This window comes from Coturnix japonica, chromosome 23 (genome assembly GCF_054131305.1).
Source record: "Coturnix japonica strain WE chromosome 23, WE-NBRP24, whole genome shotgun sequence".
NCBI lineage: Eukaryota > Metazoa > Chordata > Aves > Galliformes > Phasianidae > Coturnix > Coturnix japonica.
Genome location: NC_140685.1, coordinates 10,150,774 through 10,167,817, shown reverse-complemented (window position 1 = coordinate 10,167,817; position 17,044 = coordinate 10,150,774). Strand labels below are relative to the sequence as shown.

Below are 17,044 nucleotides of genomic sequence, written 5' to 3'. Positions count from 1 at the left end.
CAGCGTTACCCGCAGCCGGCAGCCAGCGAGGCTCCCTGCGGGCTGCTCCGCTTCGGGCCCTCGGGACCGACGGGGCTCCGACACTTCGGGGCAGGCGCGGCCGGTCGCCCCGGAAACAGCGCCGGCATTGAAGGCCCCGGCGGGGCGGGACGGGGGAGGACGCGAGGAGGGGAGGGGAGGAGAGGATGGGCCGCTGTAATGGCAGAGCGGGGCGGGGGGGACGCGGCAGGAGCGGAGCGGAGCTGTGTCCACCTGTCTGTCCCGCCGTGTCCCGCTGTCCCGCCGCGGTCGCTCTGTAACGGGCAGTAAAAAGGCAGGTGCTGCTCAGCCTGAACCAGCGCTGCTGAGAGGCCCGAGCCCTGGGCAGTGTCTGTTGGTCTCACTGCTCTTATTTTCCTTTTCGTCGTTGTGTTGAAGGATGTTTTGATGTCTGAGGTGACGGTGTAGGAATGGGACAGTGTCCTCCTGCCTCAGGATCCCGTCCAGTGCAAAGACTGAAAAACTACAAACTGATGTAAAGCTGCAGCTCCTTTCCTGCTTTGTGCTGACGGACACAGCCCCTCTGCTCACTGACTAAAAACGCCAGTAGCTTTTCATGGCTGCAGCTCCTGCTGCCCTTGAGAAAGTGACTTTTGCCGAGGGAAATGACCTTGGCAGAGGTGAGTTTAGTTTGCAGTGTCTTAGTCCTTCTTGGAAGGTTGGCTGGAGGTCTGCGTGTATCTAGGAGAGAGATGTGCCTGCACTCTGGCTCAGAAAGGCTCTTGTGCCTGACCAGTCTGTAACTGAATCGAATTACAACCAGAATGGCAGCGTGGAAGTACACAGTGTTCAAAAAGACTTGAGAGCTACGGCTCTGGGTTCAGCCAAAAGAACACGACTGTTTTCTGGGGATGGGAGAAAGCAGCAAAACTTTGAGGTCTAATGAGGAAGGGAATAAAGGGTTACAAAATAGAAGGTTGGAAAGTAATTTCATAGCTTGGGAGAAGGCAAGGAGGATAAGCATCGTGAAAGGGGAGGCATGAGACAGGCAATCACCTCGGCAATGCTTTTCTGCTCCTGGTGCTACACTAGTATTAATGAAGAGCAAAATCCGAATAAGCCACTCGCCCCTTCAGGGTTCAGGCTGAGAAGGTGCTGTAGGCTGACTGCCTTAGCAATAGGAATCCCATATATTAGTTTAAGGGCCAGTGTACAAGTTTAGCCAAAGGAATCATTGAGTGCTAGTTCTAAAACTTTCAGTTTGTTTGGTGAGTGAACAGCCTCGTTTTCTCTTAATTGTGCTTCACAGAATAACAGACTCCTTGTCTTTGCGTTTCCCCGGGGTCAAGGACGTGTGCCTCAAATTGTCACAGAACTGTTTTGGAAGTTGCTCGTTCTAGCCCAACAAGCAATAGGGGTTTGCAGGTTAGGGAAGAACAGCTACAGGTCAGCCAGAAGTGTCTGTGATGAAGCTAATGGTGGAAAAATGGGGATAAAGTAAGTGGGCGTGCGACCACTAAATGCAACTGTGCACACACAAAGGAGCATTAACATAAATTAATGCGTTCTTGGAAAAATGAAATGTATGTCTTAACTGCTTAAATGCTGAACCTGAACTCTGAGAGAGCACACGTGTTTGTTAGGTCACCCGTGTTTGTTAAGTCACCTGGTAAGTGTGGTGAGGAATAAAGGAAATAAAGGAACGCTGCTTTCCAACACCACGCTGGGGTCAGCATTTTCTTCCTGGAATTTGAGTGACAATTTGGATGACAAAGGAGCCTTAGCTGTACTCCCTTGGTTATAGCTCTAGTAACTGCTGTCTTGCCATTTTTGCATTGAACTAATTGTAAAGCAGTAAAGTTTCAAAGGGTCTGGAGTTGCTTTTTAGGCTTGTGCTCACTAATGTGGACTGGCACATACACTCTGCCTGCAGCCGTTTTATCTTAAAAATCTTCATCTCTTGAAGGCTTGGTGTGAAAGGGAATGTGGGTTCAATGCCCAGTTCCCTGCCCTCTTCAGACAAGAGCGGAGAATTAAGCACAAGTGCTCTGCAGGATTTGGATAAGTCACATTTCTGTATAAAACTGCTGTGCAAGAGTAGAACGAGGCACAGAAATATTTGAGAAACGTAGGATTATTTTTTTTTCCCCAGAGCTGGAATTTCTGTGGAATTTTAGCTGTGGCACTTCCCCATTCACATCTCTTCAAACTCTGTGTGTTAAAAAGGAGGAGCTCAGAGAGAAATAAAGCTTTGCCTTTGCCCCCTCTGCTGCAGCCTGGACTGCAGGAATGGGCCTTTTGTAGTTCCCAGTGTGCCATCCCCCCCATGGCTTGCTCTGAGTGCTGTTGTGTAGCCAGTTATCTTTGCATTTTCTAGCACTCTGTTTATTGTTAGCTCAACTCGATCTCCTGCATAATGTGAGTTTCCTCTTGTTCTGTAAAAAGAAAAGCCGTACAAATACAGGGGTGTGAAAACCTCTCTGATTAGGGGATCAGTAATTGGTGGCGAGACCAATGGTGCTACAGCCTAAACATCTTTTGGCTTTTCCAAGCAGATACCACTTGCAGCAGTAGAGAAATTCCGTGTTTTCATAAAATCCAGCTTATTTTCATGTCTCCTTTGAAGCAGGTTTGTTCTATTTGTGATGCTGGCCTTAATATATGTTTTGCTTCATTCTGGCATTCAGCTTCTTCATGGTGTTCTCGGCCTTGCCCAGTTTCTTCCCATGTCCCCAAAGCCACAACCAAAGAAATCCTCCTCCTGGTCTGCAACACGATGATGATCTTAAAGGAGGGAGTGGAAAGCAGTGACAAAAGCGAAGACAAACAAGACCATCAACCAATATCGGGTCTTGTGACACAGCATTGGCTCCTCTGTGATGTTGCATTTCTAAAAATAGAATTTAAGATCCTTGTCTTTTGTTCTGCATTGTGTCCAATGTGGTTTGAGTCTTGCTTAAAAATGCAGTCTACAGTGTCTGAGGTAGAAGAATAGAGTGGGTTTTAAGATGCTCAGTTTCCTTGTTCTCACACCCAGTCCTGCTTCTTAGTTGTGGAGAGAAAGATAAGAAGTAGATAGTGATTTGAATGTGCTGCTCGTTGCTCTTTGAGGTTGAAACAGGAGGTGAAGGAGGACGCTAACACGCTGCCAAAGTACGTCAGGGGGATTTCTCCAGACACAGGAGCTTCTTGCCTTCCAGTAGCTTAAATAAATACAACAGTAATACCACAAGTAATGCAACAGGCAGGATACACTGACAGGAACAGTAATAATGGTAATCAAGGGAAGTGACACAGATAAGAGGGGAAAGTAGTGCTCAGAGGAAAGTTAATTTCAGTTGGTTACAATTTAAAGCAGCATTTTGGTTGTCACCTGGGGTCACATCTTCCAGCACCTCTGGTATTTTCCAGAACTGAATCACAGACTCCGGAGAAAGAGTAAAATGCTGAAAAGTTCTACGCAACTGTAGCTGAGAGTTATGCTTTTGGTGTTCAGAAGCAGACGGAACTCTTTGCAGCTTGTGGGACCCCGGCCCAGCCATTCATAGGAGCTTTGCAGCAGTGCTGCCGTCACTACCATCTCATGTGGCTGTTATTTTCCTAACTGGACTTGGGCAAATATTTGGCTTCCAGCTCCTACAGGTGTTACTCTTCCAGTAAAACACCTGCGTGTCTGCCCTCCAAGGGGAGCATTGGGATGTGCTGAAAGGCAGAAAGGCAGAGCTGAGTCTGCAGGGAGAGCAATCTGAAGCCTGTGCTCACTAAGTTCATTTTCCATTCAGGTGGGGTTTCACTGCTTCAGTTACTCTGACAAATCTCACCCCTGGAGCGGGGCAGGCCTGGATTCTGTGCAGGGAACATGGCGGCAGAGCCGGCCTGCAGGGTGAGGGCGGGACGGGGCTGTGTGCCACACGAGCTGTGGGAATGATGGTGGCTGACAAATGATGGTGGCTGACAAATGATGGTGGCAGATGTTCTGTTGGTACCTAAAGGTGGAGGAGCCTCTTGGAGGCAGCTCAGGGCTGACGTGCTGTGTCAGGCCTGCACTCAGTGCATCGCTGAAGCGAACATGAAGGAACCATCGCAGTGAAGGACGTGACAAGATGCACTGTTTGTTTTGAGGCGCTGCTTCACGTTCTCGGCCATTTGAGGAAGATAAGAATTAAAAGTTGACTGTGTTGTTCTGCCGGTGATAATGATCCCCGCTGTGTGAGCGCTGTCCGCCGGGTCACGGAGCGCACACGGCCCGCAGCGAACCCGTTCCTCGGGGACAGCCCGCCCCACAGCGCCCGTACCGGGCCGGCCCCAGAGCACCCGGGAGGCGGCTGGGAACGTGTCACGGAGGGCAGAGCGGGGCGGCCGGGCGGGGACGCGGCCGAGGAGCCGAGCGGGGCGCTGCCCGGCCGGTGGGGGGATGGGCGGCGCGGCCCGGCGGCCATTTTGAGGAGGACAATACCCGCCGCTCGGCTCGGCCCGCTGCGCCCGGCGGGCGGGCGGGGCGCGCGCGGGCGGCCGTCAGGGAGCGCGCACGCTCCGCCTCCCGCCGCCGCGTTATGTAACGGCCGGGGCGCGCGCGCGCTCTCGCTCTCCCCGCCCCCTCGTCCTTCCCGCCCCCTCCGCCCGCCGGGACCCAATGGGCGGCGGGGCCGCGCCGAGGGGGGGGCGGGGGACGGCTCGGCGGGCGCGCGCACGCACGGGGCAAGGCGCGGCCCCGCGGCGGTGCGTGCGCGCTCTCCCCCTCCCCCCCCGCCTTCCCCTCTCCCTCTCTCTCCCTCCTCTCTCCGCCGCCGCGCTCGGTCGATCCTTCCCCCCCTTTGTGAAGCGCTCGGAGCGTCCCGGACCCCGCCGACTTCGCCATGGCCGACGAGAAGCCCAAGGTGAGGCGGGCGCCTCCCCGCCCCCTGCCCCGCTTCGCTTCGCCTCTCGGGCGGCGCTGGGAGGCCCCGGAGCCGCGCTCGGGCCTGGAGCTCAGGCTGGGCCGCGCCGCCTGTGCGCGCCATTTTCCTGCGCGGAGCGGAGTGAGAACGGGAGGAGGGAGAGAGAACGGGGGGAGGGAGAACGGGAGCAGTGAGAACGGGGGCTGTGCAGGGCGGCCGGGATGAGTGAGAACGGGATGAGTGCGGCCGTGATGAGTGCGGGGCGGCTGGGAGCTGTGCGGGGCGGCTGGGAGCCGTGCGGGGCGGCTGGGAGCTGTGCAGCGCGGCCGTGGCCTCCCGGGGCGGGCGCAGATCTCCGGGGCGGGCGGCGGGGGAACGTGGGCTGCTTTCCTTTCCCGCCCTCCTCATGCAGCGGCAGCGCTGGGGCCGGTTGGTGCCGTTCCTTCCTCCTCTCCCAGCCGGTCCTGCCGTCTCCCCGGTTCCCGCCATCCCTCTCGGATCGGCCCGGTCCCATCCCGGGTTGCTCTCGTGCTCCGCCCGCCCCGGGGGCTCCGGGCCCGGAGGAACCGCGCGGCGCTTCGGCTTCCAATAGAAAATAATGGCAAAACTGGCGGCCAGCAAACGGCGCTGCCACGGGATCCCCCCAGCGCACACACACACACACACACACACACACACACACACCTTTTTTTTTTTTTTCCCCTGTTTCTTCCTTCCCTCCTCTTTTTTTTTTTATTTTTCTTTTAATTTTTCACTCATTTTTTTATTTATTTTTAACCTCCTTTCTCTGTTTTTAAACGGACTTTGAAGAATAATGGGAGGAGGCGGCGCGGAGCTGTCACATGGCGGCGGCTGTGAACCCTGCGGGGCTCCGGGGGGAGCGGCAGCGTCGGGAGGCGCCGCAGGAGCGTCCGTACAGTGCAGTGCTGTATGGAGCAGGGCGCTGCTGTATGGAGCGGGGCGCTGCTGTATGGAGCAGGGCGCTGCTGCCGGTCAGACCTCGTCGCCTTTCCAAACGCAGCCCTTTAAAGTGTGTTGAACTGCTCTGGAGAGAAGTCTCTCAGCAGAGTTCAGAAAAGTTTGAGATAAAGCGTGAAATGGCCTCCTCGCTGCTTGGGATCACGGTCACAGTTTTTACTCCTTTGGCCGGTAACTCGGCGCTGTGTTAATGTGCCCCTGACAGAAATAACTTTATTTTCCTCCTGCTGTAGTGCTGCTCGCTGCTGCTTTGCACGTGAACCACCCGGGGATGACAACTCTCTTTGCTGTTGTTTTTTGTTGTTGTTTATTGCCCAAGTTGCGCTGCCCTTTGTTTCCTACTCAACGTTTCATGTTGGTGAAGGGTAACAATAACTTTATTTCCTCCTCTGTAATGACCTGTTGCACTCTGATAAAATGGGAACTTTTCGTAGCTTTTAAGAAAACTTTTTTTTTCATTTCCTCCGCAGGAAGGAGTGAAGACCGAAAACAATGACCACATTAATCTGAAGGTGGCAGGGCAAGATGGGTCTGTGGTGCAGTTTAAGATTAAGAGGCACACACCACTTAGTAAACTAATGAAAGCCTATTGTGAACGACAGGTATGGATCTTGCCTGGACACAGCAGACCATTGTCTTGGGGAGAGGGGATCTCCTAAAGGCTGGGTGGAAACAGTGAAGTCTTGAATCTGTGTAAACATACAGAATGATAGAAGCTTAACAGAAACTGTGTGGTGAGATCAATTGTTCTTGAGATCTGTTCTAGAAAGGACTGAGAGTGGTGACAGGAAATGGGTTCAGTGAAGGTGGGTTATCTTTATGAAACCTGGATTGTTGGTGTGAGCCATTGCTCTGTGTCTCAGAATTGTCATGGTGGAAGGGGTGTGTTAGGAACCTGCAGAAGGAACCTGAGGAGAGTTGGGTGATAAGCATGTGTTATAACAGTGACTGAACTACTAGATTGCTCATAGAGCTCTCACTGATGAGAGAATGTCACTAAATGTTTCAAAGTCTAAAAGTGTTTAACATCTACCTTAGGAAGGAGCATTTGTGCTTAATGCAGTTTATCTTTTTCTGATGCTTGTCAATCTAATCCTCTGAGGGACCAAAACAAAATGTATTTTGCTGCCATGGTGGCAGCTGCAGCCAACCTGGAATTTCTGCAGGTTGGAAAAGCACTTGCACTAAAGTAATGCTGCTTCTGAAGGTTCTGATGCGTTAAATTTTGTCTCTGCTGTCAGTGCTGGATTTTATCAAGTGCCTTTTGAAAGTTCCATCTCTACAGGTCTAAATTATTTGAATTTGGATAAACATTGTTAAGACAAATACTCAGTGACAGTGTGAACATGCAGATACAACAGTGTTGATGCTGAGGTAACTACATCACCACTCAGAAAAAGCAAGCTCTAATTCACAGTCATAGTAAAAAACTGGGGTTTGCAGCAGTTGCACAGCAGTACTGTTAAAGACATGGAACATGTCACCTCTTGCTGGACATGTGTGTTCATATGTGAAATTGTGGGGATGTGTTGTGAGTGTTTGAGGCCGTGGGCTCACTTCCCCTTTCTCTGTTGTAGAGTTGTTTTACGTTCTATAAATCACTCGATTATTCCATTTTCCAATGTAGTGCAGTTCCATTTGTCTTTCTGGGAGGCCAGGGATTGGTTAATGATTTGTAACCTGCTGGAGAAGATACTGCAGTTACTTGGATACAAACAGAAGTTGTATTTTATAACTTGTCACACAGATTTCTACTTTTCTTAAATAAAAAGTTGGAGGGGGAAACAGAGAATGAGAGACGTATATAGTGAAAGATGTAGATGTGAAGCAGTTAGGTATCTAAAGGATATCTCTGTGGAGATGGACTCGCATTTACATTTGATTTCAGAGGTGCTTCTCAAACTCTAAAAGCATTTGTAGTCGATGTATTGGAAAGGCAGACTTAAATCATATTGCTTACTAGGCATACTCAATATTGGAATTCCGAAGCAGTAACATTTAGGTTTGATTTTACAGAGGTAGACGCTGTATATAACAGACTATTTAGCAATTTAAATAATAAAAACACATATTGCATGTAGTAGATGAAAATGGCAGTGCCTAAGCCTTGAATTATGTTTAGAAAAGACTATTTATGACCATTTTCTCCCACTTAAGATAATTATTGAAGTACACTCTTTGTGGGTATTAATCTCACCAAGGTACAGATTTTCAGTTTTTTCTCAGCTACCATTTATTCAGCTCAAAGTCCTCTGGAACCTGCAAAAAAACTCTTAAGGTTTCTAAATAGGCAGCATGTATTTTAGGAAATGCAGAGCCTGAGAGCACAGCTCTGCAGCAGCCAGTTGCTGACCTGACATGGAGCCATTTCTTTTCTGAAATGAGAAAATGTTTTGAGTGAATGCTGCAGAGTCTTTAAGACACACTAGAAGGATGTATTCGATGTTGTTTCAAGGAGGAATGAGTAGCAATCTTCTGGGGGTTGGAACAGGCCAGCAAAACGGCTGGGGTGTGGGATAGAGGTGCTGGTTCAAGATGTTCTTCAATAATTTCTGGTGTTCAAGATCTGCTTCTTTGGAAAGCTCATTTCACCTGTACATGGAGAAACTTTGCTCTGTTTGTTTCTTGTTCAAGGTCAACATGTTGCCATTGGCTGTCATCCTGTGCCACTGTCCTGTGCTAACAGGCAGCTGTTCCTTTCCTGGGAAAATGTTTTAGGATACCTTTGCTTTTGGAAAAGAGCTAAAAAGCTGTACTTAATATTAGTGTTCAACACTTGTTATCCAAAGCATTGTATCTACTTCCCCTCTTTCCCTCCCTGCGAATTATAAAAATCTTAGCCTTGGGGGTGACAGTTGTATACTAGAAATTACTGTAACATTCAGTGGGTGGATGGACACTGCTGCTGCTCATAGTAATTGGACACAGCGCAGTGTTTAATGCAAAACAGATTGCAGGGATTTGTAGTGAAATGAATGCCTTAAAGTCAGTGCATGAGGGGAGTATGAGGACTGCTGTATGCATTATGAATGATGGCTTTTAGTGACTGTACTGCAATCCTAGTTACAAGTTAAAGAGAAAAGTAGTGAGTGGTTTTCTACAAAACTTACCATCTTTCTGTGTTGTTTCTCTTTGCTCAGGGGTTGTCAATGAGGCAAATCAGATTCCGGTTTGATGGGCAGCCAATTAATGAAACAGACACACCTGCACAGGTAAGCACAAAAGCAAAACTAAAGAGCTGTGCTTGAAAGATGCTGCAAGAGTTGTTGCTTATGTTTTGATGGAATTTCTTTAGAACTGTTGGAAATGAAATCTGAGATTCCATGTGTGTTTTACGTAACAAGCCTGTGTCATTGTAGCAGTACAGAGGTGAAGTACAATGTTAGTAGGTGCTGAATTTTATAAGACTTCCATGTTACTGAGTCACGGCTCTGAAATAAGAACCAATAAGGTAAGAACTGAGCTTTTCCTGAAGCAGGAACTTCATTTTTTATTTATTTTTTTTTAAATAAAGCCTCACCGGGGTGTTATGAGAGACCCTGCCTGTAAACTTGCATTTTGTATCACAAAAAGTCATTTTTTGTTACTTCTGATTTGAAGCCGTTTCAGTGGCATAAAGTCAATGAATATCATGGAGTTCAGGTAGTCTATAATGTGCTTAAAGCAAAGGCTGTTCCAACAGCCAGGTGGTTTTCTGTCACTAGACTGTTTTTCTGTATTGCTCCATGTAGCTGCATTTAAATAGAATTTTACAGTTTTATGTGGTTTTTAGAGCTACTCATTACAAAATAAGAGGCCCTTATTTTTAGAAGGCTTATGGCAGATTCTCCAGAGAATGTGCTCCTTACAGCCACAACCTATGGAACTTTTCAACTTCAAATGCTGAATTGAAGCAATGTGGTGCCTTTTTCTCCACCTTTGTTATCCTGAAGCTCAGGATCAGTCTATTGATAACTGCACTAAGTGCCATAGTCCAGTTTTATTTCCTGGAGCAGAAATTGAGACTGTTTGAAAAAGTCGCTATAACTAACCTGAGTTGTATTTCTAGACTTGGTGCAGATTTTGTCTGTAGGTAAAGCATCCCAGGAACGGCAACTGCAGAGCTTACGGTGGAAAAAAGAATTACAGCAGTGCAGAATTGCTGCTTCTCACCTGCAGATTGTTACATTGTTGACCATATAAAATGCTTTTATTTCTTCGTAATTACTGATTCTCTGTTCTACTGCATGGTTGGCCTAGGGGCTTTAATTATAGTATGCTTTCTTTAGTGCTGTAGTCGAAGCCATTTGCACATTTGAACAGCAGCAGCAAAATGGAATTGTGGCAATGTTCTAAGGTAAACGGAGGAGTTACACAGGAGAAAGAAGATGCAGTGGCAAAGTAGGCAATAAAATGAAGGTGTTAGAAGTGCTGATCTTTCCTGTAGGAGATCTACAGTGCGCCCTGAAGTGACGTGCAAGAATTAATGCTAGGACAAGTTACCCACTGGCACTTACTCTGCATCATTTCTTTGCTTTTGAATCATGGTGACGTAGGTTAAATGCATAAAGTGATGATGATGGTGGAGGGGAGTGGGGCTGGGCTGGGTAAGTTGTGTAAAAAATGAAGTTGTGTACACATGAAGGAAGGAAATGTGAAAGCAACCCAACTTATAGTAGTTGAAAGCCTTTTTTCTTTTTTCTGCTGTAGTTGGAAATGGAGGATGAAGATACAATTGATGTGTTCCAGCAACAAACAGGAGGAGTTTACTAAAAAACAAACAAACAAAAAACAAACCACAAAAAAGAACCTGCTACTTTCCTCTCCAGAACTGTGCTCCCACAGGCAACACGTTCACAATTAGAAAAATAAGACTTGGTTCAGCCACATCCTGACTACTGCAGTATAGTTTTCTCTCTTCTCTCTCTTGATTATTTTTTTTTCCTATTCCTTCTATTGTACATAAGGTAACTGGTGTATGTGCACAGACAACACGTGTTTTTTTTAACTAAATGGCCAATGGTATGTTTTGATCAACATGGAGATGGGGTGGGAAGACAAACTGGTTCTGTGAAAATGCCCTTTCTCCACTAGTGGCATGCTCCTTCTACTTTTATCTTTATATTCCAGTAAGTTATTTTGCTCTCATTGTTTAAAAACGAAAAACCTTACATACTTTGTTTGATTGGATAATTTCAATGTTTTTCTTTTATCATTGTAAAACCAAGGACAATTTTATAACTTTTTTGTACGTAGCTGTTACATTGTAGAGCAATCTGTCTCAGTAGGGGTAAATTACTCTTAAAAAGAAAAAAAAAATCCTAGGTAGTTCTCCCTTCTAGTAAAGCGTCTTGTTGTTTAAATAAACTTCTTGTTTAAAATAACCAGTTTTCTTTTTTTTTTTTTTTTTTTTTTTCCCTCCCCTGTGGAACAATAGTACTGAGAACTTGTAGCTCTTGCTCTGCAGCACTTTATGTTTTTCAGTTCTTAGTTTTCTGTGTGGTAAGTAAATAAACATAATCCCCAGTTGCAGTGGGAAGACTATTGGAAAATGAAAGGTTTCCTTGGGAGCTCTCAGCACCAAGCAGCAGAGGAACTGGAAATAGAGTCTGCTTTCTCTTATTTTGATTTTTGTGTATGTTCTGCTAAGCCAAAAATGTTTCATTAGGCAAACTGCAAAATACTGGACCTACTTGCCTATGGTTTTGGGTTGGGTTCTTCTTGTCAGTCTTTCTTAGAAACACCAATATTGTTGTTACAAAAGTATAAAAATGTTTAATACTTTGTATTTGAATGCCTTTTGATGTAAACGTTAAGTTATAAAGAGACTTTTCATTTTGTGAAGCATTCAGTTTACCATGGTATCAAATGGGAGATGCTTGGAAATGTAAAGCAAAAATAAAAAACTGAGTTTTCTTTTTGGGCGTATCCAGCTGTGGTGGTGAGGATTCCAGGTCTTGCTTTACCACTGCACTGCTCCTGCCTGACAGGGAAAGGGCTCTGTCCCCCGGACACACTGGGACGCAGCGACCGTGACGTTTTTCATCATTTTTTTCCACAGAGCTGTGGTTTGTGAGTTTTCTCGGAGGAGATGAGAGGTTGCAGTGTATGAAACCTATGAACGTGAAAGATGATATAACTCTACTCAATAGACCCAAAGCACTCCAATGTCCTAGGAATGTTCAGATATCTTCTGGTAGTTGCAAGCAGTTGATGCTCCTTTAGGTATCGTTAGCAGAGTTTACCTTGTGGTGATAGTTTCCATAATAGTTCATTCAAGAAGCAGCTGTTATGTGCTAGTACTGAGTCTGCTGGATCCGGACGTCCTTTGATTTTTGCCAAGTGATAGACTCATGTATTTAGTCGATGGACGAATATTTGTTCAGTTTATGTTTTAATGGCATTGAGTTATTTAATGTTAGATTAATTGCGTGTGAAGTAGACTATTGGAAAGGTGGTGTCTTTTGGGGTTTTGTTTTTTCAGATGCTTTTGACTGTGTAGTGGAAGGATTTTGCTTCTGTGCCATTATTGTAACTTGTAGATAGATCTAATGCTAAGCAGGTAATTTCTTATTCTGTCGTGGATCTCACAGACTTTGTGGCACATTGCAAAGTCAAAATTGCTTTTTTTGTGGATGAAAGTTTTTGTAGGTAGAGCTATGAAGGCCTGGGGAGAAAAGAAAAGCAGGGTGGATTCAGTGCCTTCCATAGGTTGGATTTAAAGTATGTTCCTCTTGGACTTCACAATCTCTGGTTTCCAACCCGGCCACACAACTGACAGCACTGCCCAGAACTCATTGATTTGATGTCATGCCAGGGCTTATCCCAGGTGAAAGTTGTCTTTATTTTGTTTGGCCAAAACAAAGATGTTTGGACTTGTTTTGGTTTCTGAAGAAAGGGTGAGGCCTCCTGCATACAGCTTGTTTTTGGTTTGTTTTTTTAGCCCAAAGCTCCCTGCTGTATCTTGTCCAATATCTTTCTTTCCCGGGGCAATAGAAGTCAGGCTTTCAAAAACACTGTCTTGACTTCATTAATTCCTACAGTGGTGCTTCATCTGTCGCTAATGTAGGTGCAGGGCTTTTGTAATACAATGTTCTGTTGACAAAGTGAGGCCATCTTGAAATGAGTTGTGCCCAGCTATAACCAACACTGCTGTGCAGGACTATAAGAGAAGCGTTCTGTAGCGTTCAGTTGATGTGGCAGCTGTGGAAATACTCCGTCATAAACTGAATTTTCCTTTAGTGTTTGTCACTGTGCTCCTAAGAGAAATGAGCTGTGGGTCACCCGGATGTATCAGCTCCTGACACGGTGCTGTTCATCCCGGCATCTCGAGCCGTTCCTTGGTCGGTGTGAGCTGGGTGTGGAGCTGCTGCCTGTACCCGAGAGCTGGGTGCTGGCCTTACAATTGCGACAGAACGTCCCTGTTGGCGCTGCCGGCCCCGGGCTGCTCCCAGAGCTCGGCTGGGAAACAGCGCTGCCAAGTGACGGAAAGGCCCCGTCCGACCACCATCCATCCCATCCATATCATCCATCCATCATCCCTCCATCATCCATCATCCCACCATCCATCCCACCATCCATCCATGCGCTGTCCGCGCTCCTTTCCAGGTGCATCGTTCGCCTCGTTCTGTTTCAGCTGCTGCGGCTCGTTCCGCTCAAATCTCTTCGTTCCGAATGAACCTCAGCGCCGGTTTGTGCCGATCTGTGTAACGCCTGGAACCGGCAGAGTAAAGGCCGACCTGCACCTCGGACATCAGTGGAGTCACTTGGAAATACTGACGCTTTAGAACGTTAAAGCCGCGCTTTGCGATGTGTTTCTGTCCATCTTTAAACAACCCCGTTGTATTTCTAAGGTCGGCGTTCGTTGCCTCCTGACGTGCCGGGCGCGCTCAGCTCCACGCGCGGCGCCGCGCTGAGTTTTGTGTCGCGTGGCGCGCGGCGGAGCCAATCACGGAGCAGCTCCAGTGAGCGGCGCGTCCTCCCGCCTATCGCCAACCGCCGTCTCCGTCACGCGGGCAGTCAGTCGCTGTAAAGCGGACGTATCGCTCGACCAATGAGATTGAGAGGATGAGACAGGGCGCCTCAGAACGGACCAGTAGGCGGGCCGAAGGGCAGAGTGACAAGGCGTTGCCCAATAGAAACTCGGCCTTCTGTTTGAACCATCCAATGAGCGGGCCTGTGGGGGGCGGGCCTTGTGCACTCTATAAATTGCGCGACCGGGGCGGGCGGCGGCTGCAGTTGTCACCGGCAGCAGCGAGGACAGGGCGAGAGGGGGAGGGAGCTCCGTTCCCACGACCGTCGCTTCCCACCGCCGCCTTAACGGAGCCCTTTCCCCTTCCCCCGTCTTCTCCGTCCTTGCCGCCATGACCACCACAACCATCTTCTCGGGCATGGACCCCAGCGGCAGGAACAGCTCCAGGTCCGGTGGGGATGAAGGGGCTCTGCGGCCCTGGGGACCGTTAGCGAGGAACGTGGCGGGTCTGCGGCTCCGAGCGGGGTCGGGCTGTGACGGAGCGGCCGGACGGACGGGGCTGAGGGACGGGGCTGATTGACGGGCCTCGGGGCGACGCCGGCCGGGAGTCAGAAGCGGCGGCTGAGCGGGGGCCGGGAACGTGCCGGGCCGAGCAGCGGGTCGGACCGCGCCCAGCGGGGACACAGCCGGGTGTGGGGCTGGTGTGCGGCTGCGGGCGGGGGACGGGCCGCGATCGCGTTATGGCCGCGGGCGGGGGGCGAGTCGCGGGGGTGGGAGCTCGGCAGACCCACCCTGAGCTGCCGCCGCCTCCGCCGCTTCCTGACAAAGAAACGAGGCGAATCCTTGGGCGTAGCGCGGCCGGAGCGCCCCGGGGGCACCTCACCTCACCTCTCCACCTCTCCTCACCTCTCCTCTCCTCACCTCTCTCCTCCTCTCTCCTGCTCTCCCCTCCGTTCCCTCGGTGCCGCCGCCGTCCCCCCCCGCCCGCGCCCCGCCGAGCAGCCCCGTTGTTGGGTGGGGCCGAGCCGCTCCATTGTCTGCTCCGCCGCCCGCCCCGCGCAGCGCCCGAGCTGCGCCCCGCGATTCCGCCCCTCGGGTTCCCTTTGAGGTGGCGGCCGCTGCCCGCGCCCCGTCCGGCGCTGCCCCGCTTCGTTGTGCTCATTGTGTACCGCCGCTTTAACACTCGGCTCGCACCGAGCGTGCTCGGGGAAGGGAGCGGGGGGAACGCCTTAACTCGGCTCCGCAGCCCGGGCCTGAAGGCGGCGGTGAATGAGGAGCGAATGTAGCGCGGAACAAAGGGAACTTGTCCTGTGCTGAGACACGTCAAACACCGGGACGGGGAGAAGCTTCTAATGAGACCTGCCAGCCTCCAACTGGTGTTGGCAAAAGCGATTATTTAATGGTTTAAGTAATTGCTCTTTTGCTGCAGTTACTCTTTCTGTTAATTTCATTAAGTCTTTGGAAACTTACGCTGTCAGGAGAGCAGTGGTTTCACCGCTGTAGTAAAATAAAGATGATGTAACGTGTGGGCGTGGGCACTCGAACACTGTGCTCTTCACACGGTAAGTGCAACAGATGAGGCTGAGAAATACACGGGCATCTCTGTATTAAAAGAGCACCAAAGTGGCTCTGGAAATTCAGGATCATGGTCTCGTATCTCTTCATTTGGAAAGGAGAAGCAGCAAATTGTAGGAGTGTTCTTGGATTTCTTACATACGTTACCCAATTGGCTGGAATCCTCCCAATCTTGTAATTAAAATCAGGTTAGCAGCAGTAAATACCCATTTCAAACACTTTATTATTTTCTGGCTGTGGTCTTGAAGTCCGATAGACTGGGAAAGTGTTTTTGAGCTGCATCCCCAAAGCAGTAGGGACAAAGCCTCAAAAATCCAAGTGCTGTAACCAGTTGTGGTGGTGCTGCAAATTCTTTGTGTTGAATTCTGGTGTATTCACAACAACACGGAGCTTGTTAAGTTCTGACCTGTTATAGTTCCAGTCTTTTATTAAACTATTAGAAGCGGGAGCGTGTCCCTTCCCTACTTAGACCTGGGCTGTGTTTGGGCGCTGAAATGTCTGTAACATCCGCCCATAGGCTGCCTCCAGGTGAGGGCTTTTCTGATGGAACAAATCTATGAGGCTGCAGCCCAGTTGCAAGCAGCGCTGTGGCTCATATGCCACATTTTACTCTTTGCTGTACCAACGGTTTGAAGATGAATTGCCTTCACAGGGTTCTCTAAAGGAAACCTCACAGCTGTTGTTGTGTTCCTGGATTCTGACATGCCCCCATAATATTTTTTTACTTTTAATGGGGTCAGGCTGAAGACTGACAACAGCTTTTGTTGATGCTGAGAGAAGAAAGGGTGCGAGCAGAGTACAGGAATTGTTAGACTTGATAAATGACACCAAAGAGAAGAGCAGTGGAGATAAAATGTCTGGATTGAATGCTGGGAAGCCGTTCAGCTTTATAGGTCGAGTTATGCACTCAAGACATAACAGTGGGTGTCAGTTATTCAATGCCAGGTCCTAATACAGACACCTCATGTTGTTTACGTTGGCAGCATTCAGCCCATACAGCTACAAGAGCCAGCAGGGATCTCTGAGCATATTAGGCCTTCTTTGTAAGTTGCTTAGTGCTGCAGGCTGTAAGGCTGCATCTCTCTGCAGAGTGCTGCGTCCTCCTGGTGGTGGTTCCAACTTTTCCTTGGGTTTTGATGAACCAAAAGAACAACCCACACGAAAGAACAAAATGGCATCCAGCATCTTTGGAACTCCTGAAGAAAATCCACCTTCCTGGGCTAAATCATCGGGTAAGAACGCTGCTTTCTTTGCAGGTTTGCTGACATGCATTAATCCATTTTTGGGTATCTACAGGTGGAAACCTGAGTTCACTTCTTGCTTTGTAGATCAGGGCTAGAAATGAGGATTACTAACATGGGATTTATTATTACTATTTATTTAATATGTAAACTTTGGACCTAGGCGTTGTTGCAAGCAGATAGCTAAGGGGGAGTGTATTTTCGTATGCAATTTCTCCTGATTAATTACGTTAGAGTAGGGCAAACTTGTGACTTAGTATGTGGGATAGGAATGATTGTTCTTGGTTAATCAGAGGAGGCTTTGCTTTGCATTGTATCTGCATCTGGGATTACATTTCCATTTTGTAGATCATTTCCCATATAGATGGCCATGGGACCCTGCTTTCCATCTAAGTGATGCCCTCAGCTGCACAAATTGCTGTTGTAGTTTGTGAGTCATACAA

The 17,044-nt window shown here is 48.7% G+C and overlaps 2 protein-coding genes and 1 long non-coding RNA gene across 6 annotated transcripts in view; all 3 read left to right on the top strand.

Annotated features, from left to right (window-relative positions):
* Window positions 1-176: 176 nt before the first annotated feature.
* LOC146757351 (uncharacterized) lies at window positions 177-2,913 on the top strand. Its single transcript, XR_014936917.1, has 2 exons — window positions 177-659; window positions 2,667-2,913. It is a non-coding gene; the product is annotated as an uncharacterized LOC146757351 (long non-coding RNA).
* Window positions 2,914-4,727: 1,814 nt separating this feature from the next.
* Window positions 4,728-11,197, top strand: SUMO2 (small ubiquitin like modifier 2). 2 transcript variants are annotated; one of them, XM_015880259.3, is made up of 4 exons: window positions 4,728-4,856; window positions 6,305-6,436; window positions 8,975-9,046; window positions 10,524-11,197. In XM_015880259.3, exons 1-4 carry the CDS (start codon window positions 4,836-4,838, stop codon window positions 10,584-10,586), a joined length of 288 nt encoding a protein of 95 aa, XP_015735745.1. In that variant the 5' UTR covers window positions 4,728-4,835; the 3' UTR covers window positions 10,587-11,197. The 2 variants fall into 2 exon arrangements, with proteins under 2 accessions (XP_015735745.1, XP_085379361.1); XM_085523235.1 differs by having other exon boundaries at window positions 4,728-4,997.
* A 2,850-nt stretch (window positions 11,198-14,047) lies between these two features.
* JPT1 (Jupiter microtubule associated homolog 1) overlaps window positions 14,048-17,044 on the top strand; it is a 7,312-nt gene continuing 4,315 nt past the window's right edge. For 2 of the 3 annotated variants that reach the window (XR_014936900.1, XM_015880258.3), the window contains exons 1-2: window positions 14,048-14,232; window positions 16,450-16,592. Coding sequence is in view for 2 of the 3 variants with exons in the window: in XM_015880258.3 (XP_015735744.1) it covers window positions 14,177-14,232; window positions 16,450-16,592 (199 nt within the window). In the remaining variant the exon portion in view is untranslated. Of the gene's footprint in view, window positions 14,233-14,509; window positions 15,348-16,449; window positions 16,593-17,044 lie in introns of those variants that run through there. The other variant, XM_085523237.1, reaches the window with a different exon arrangement.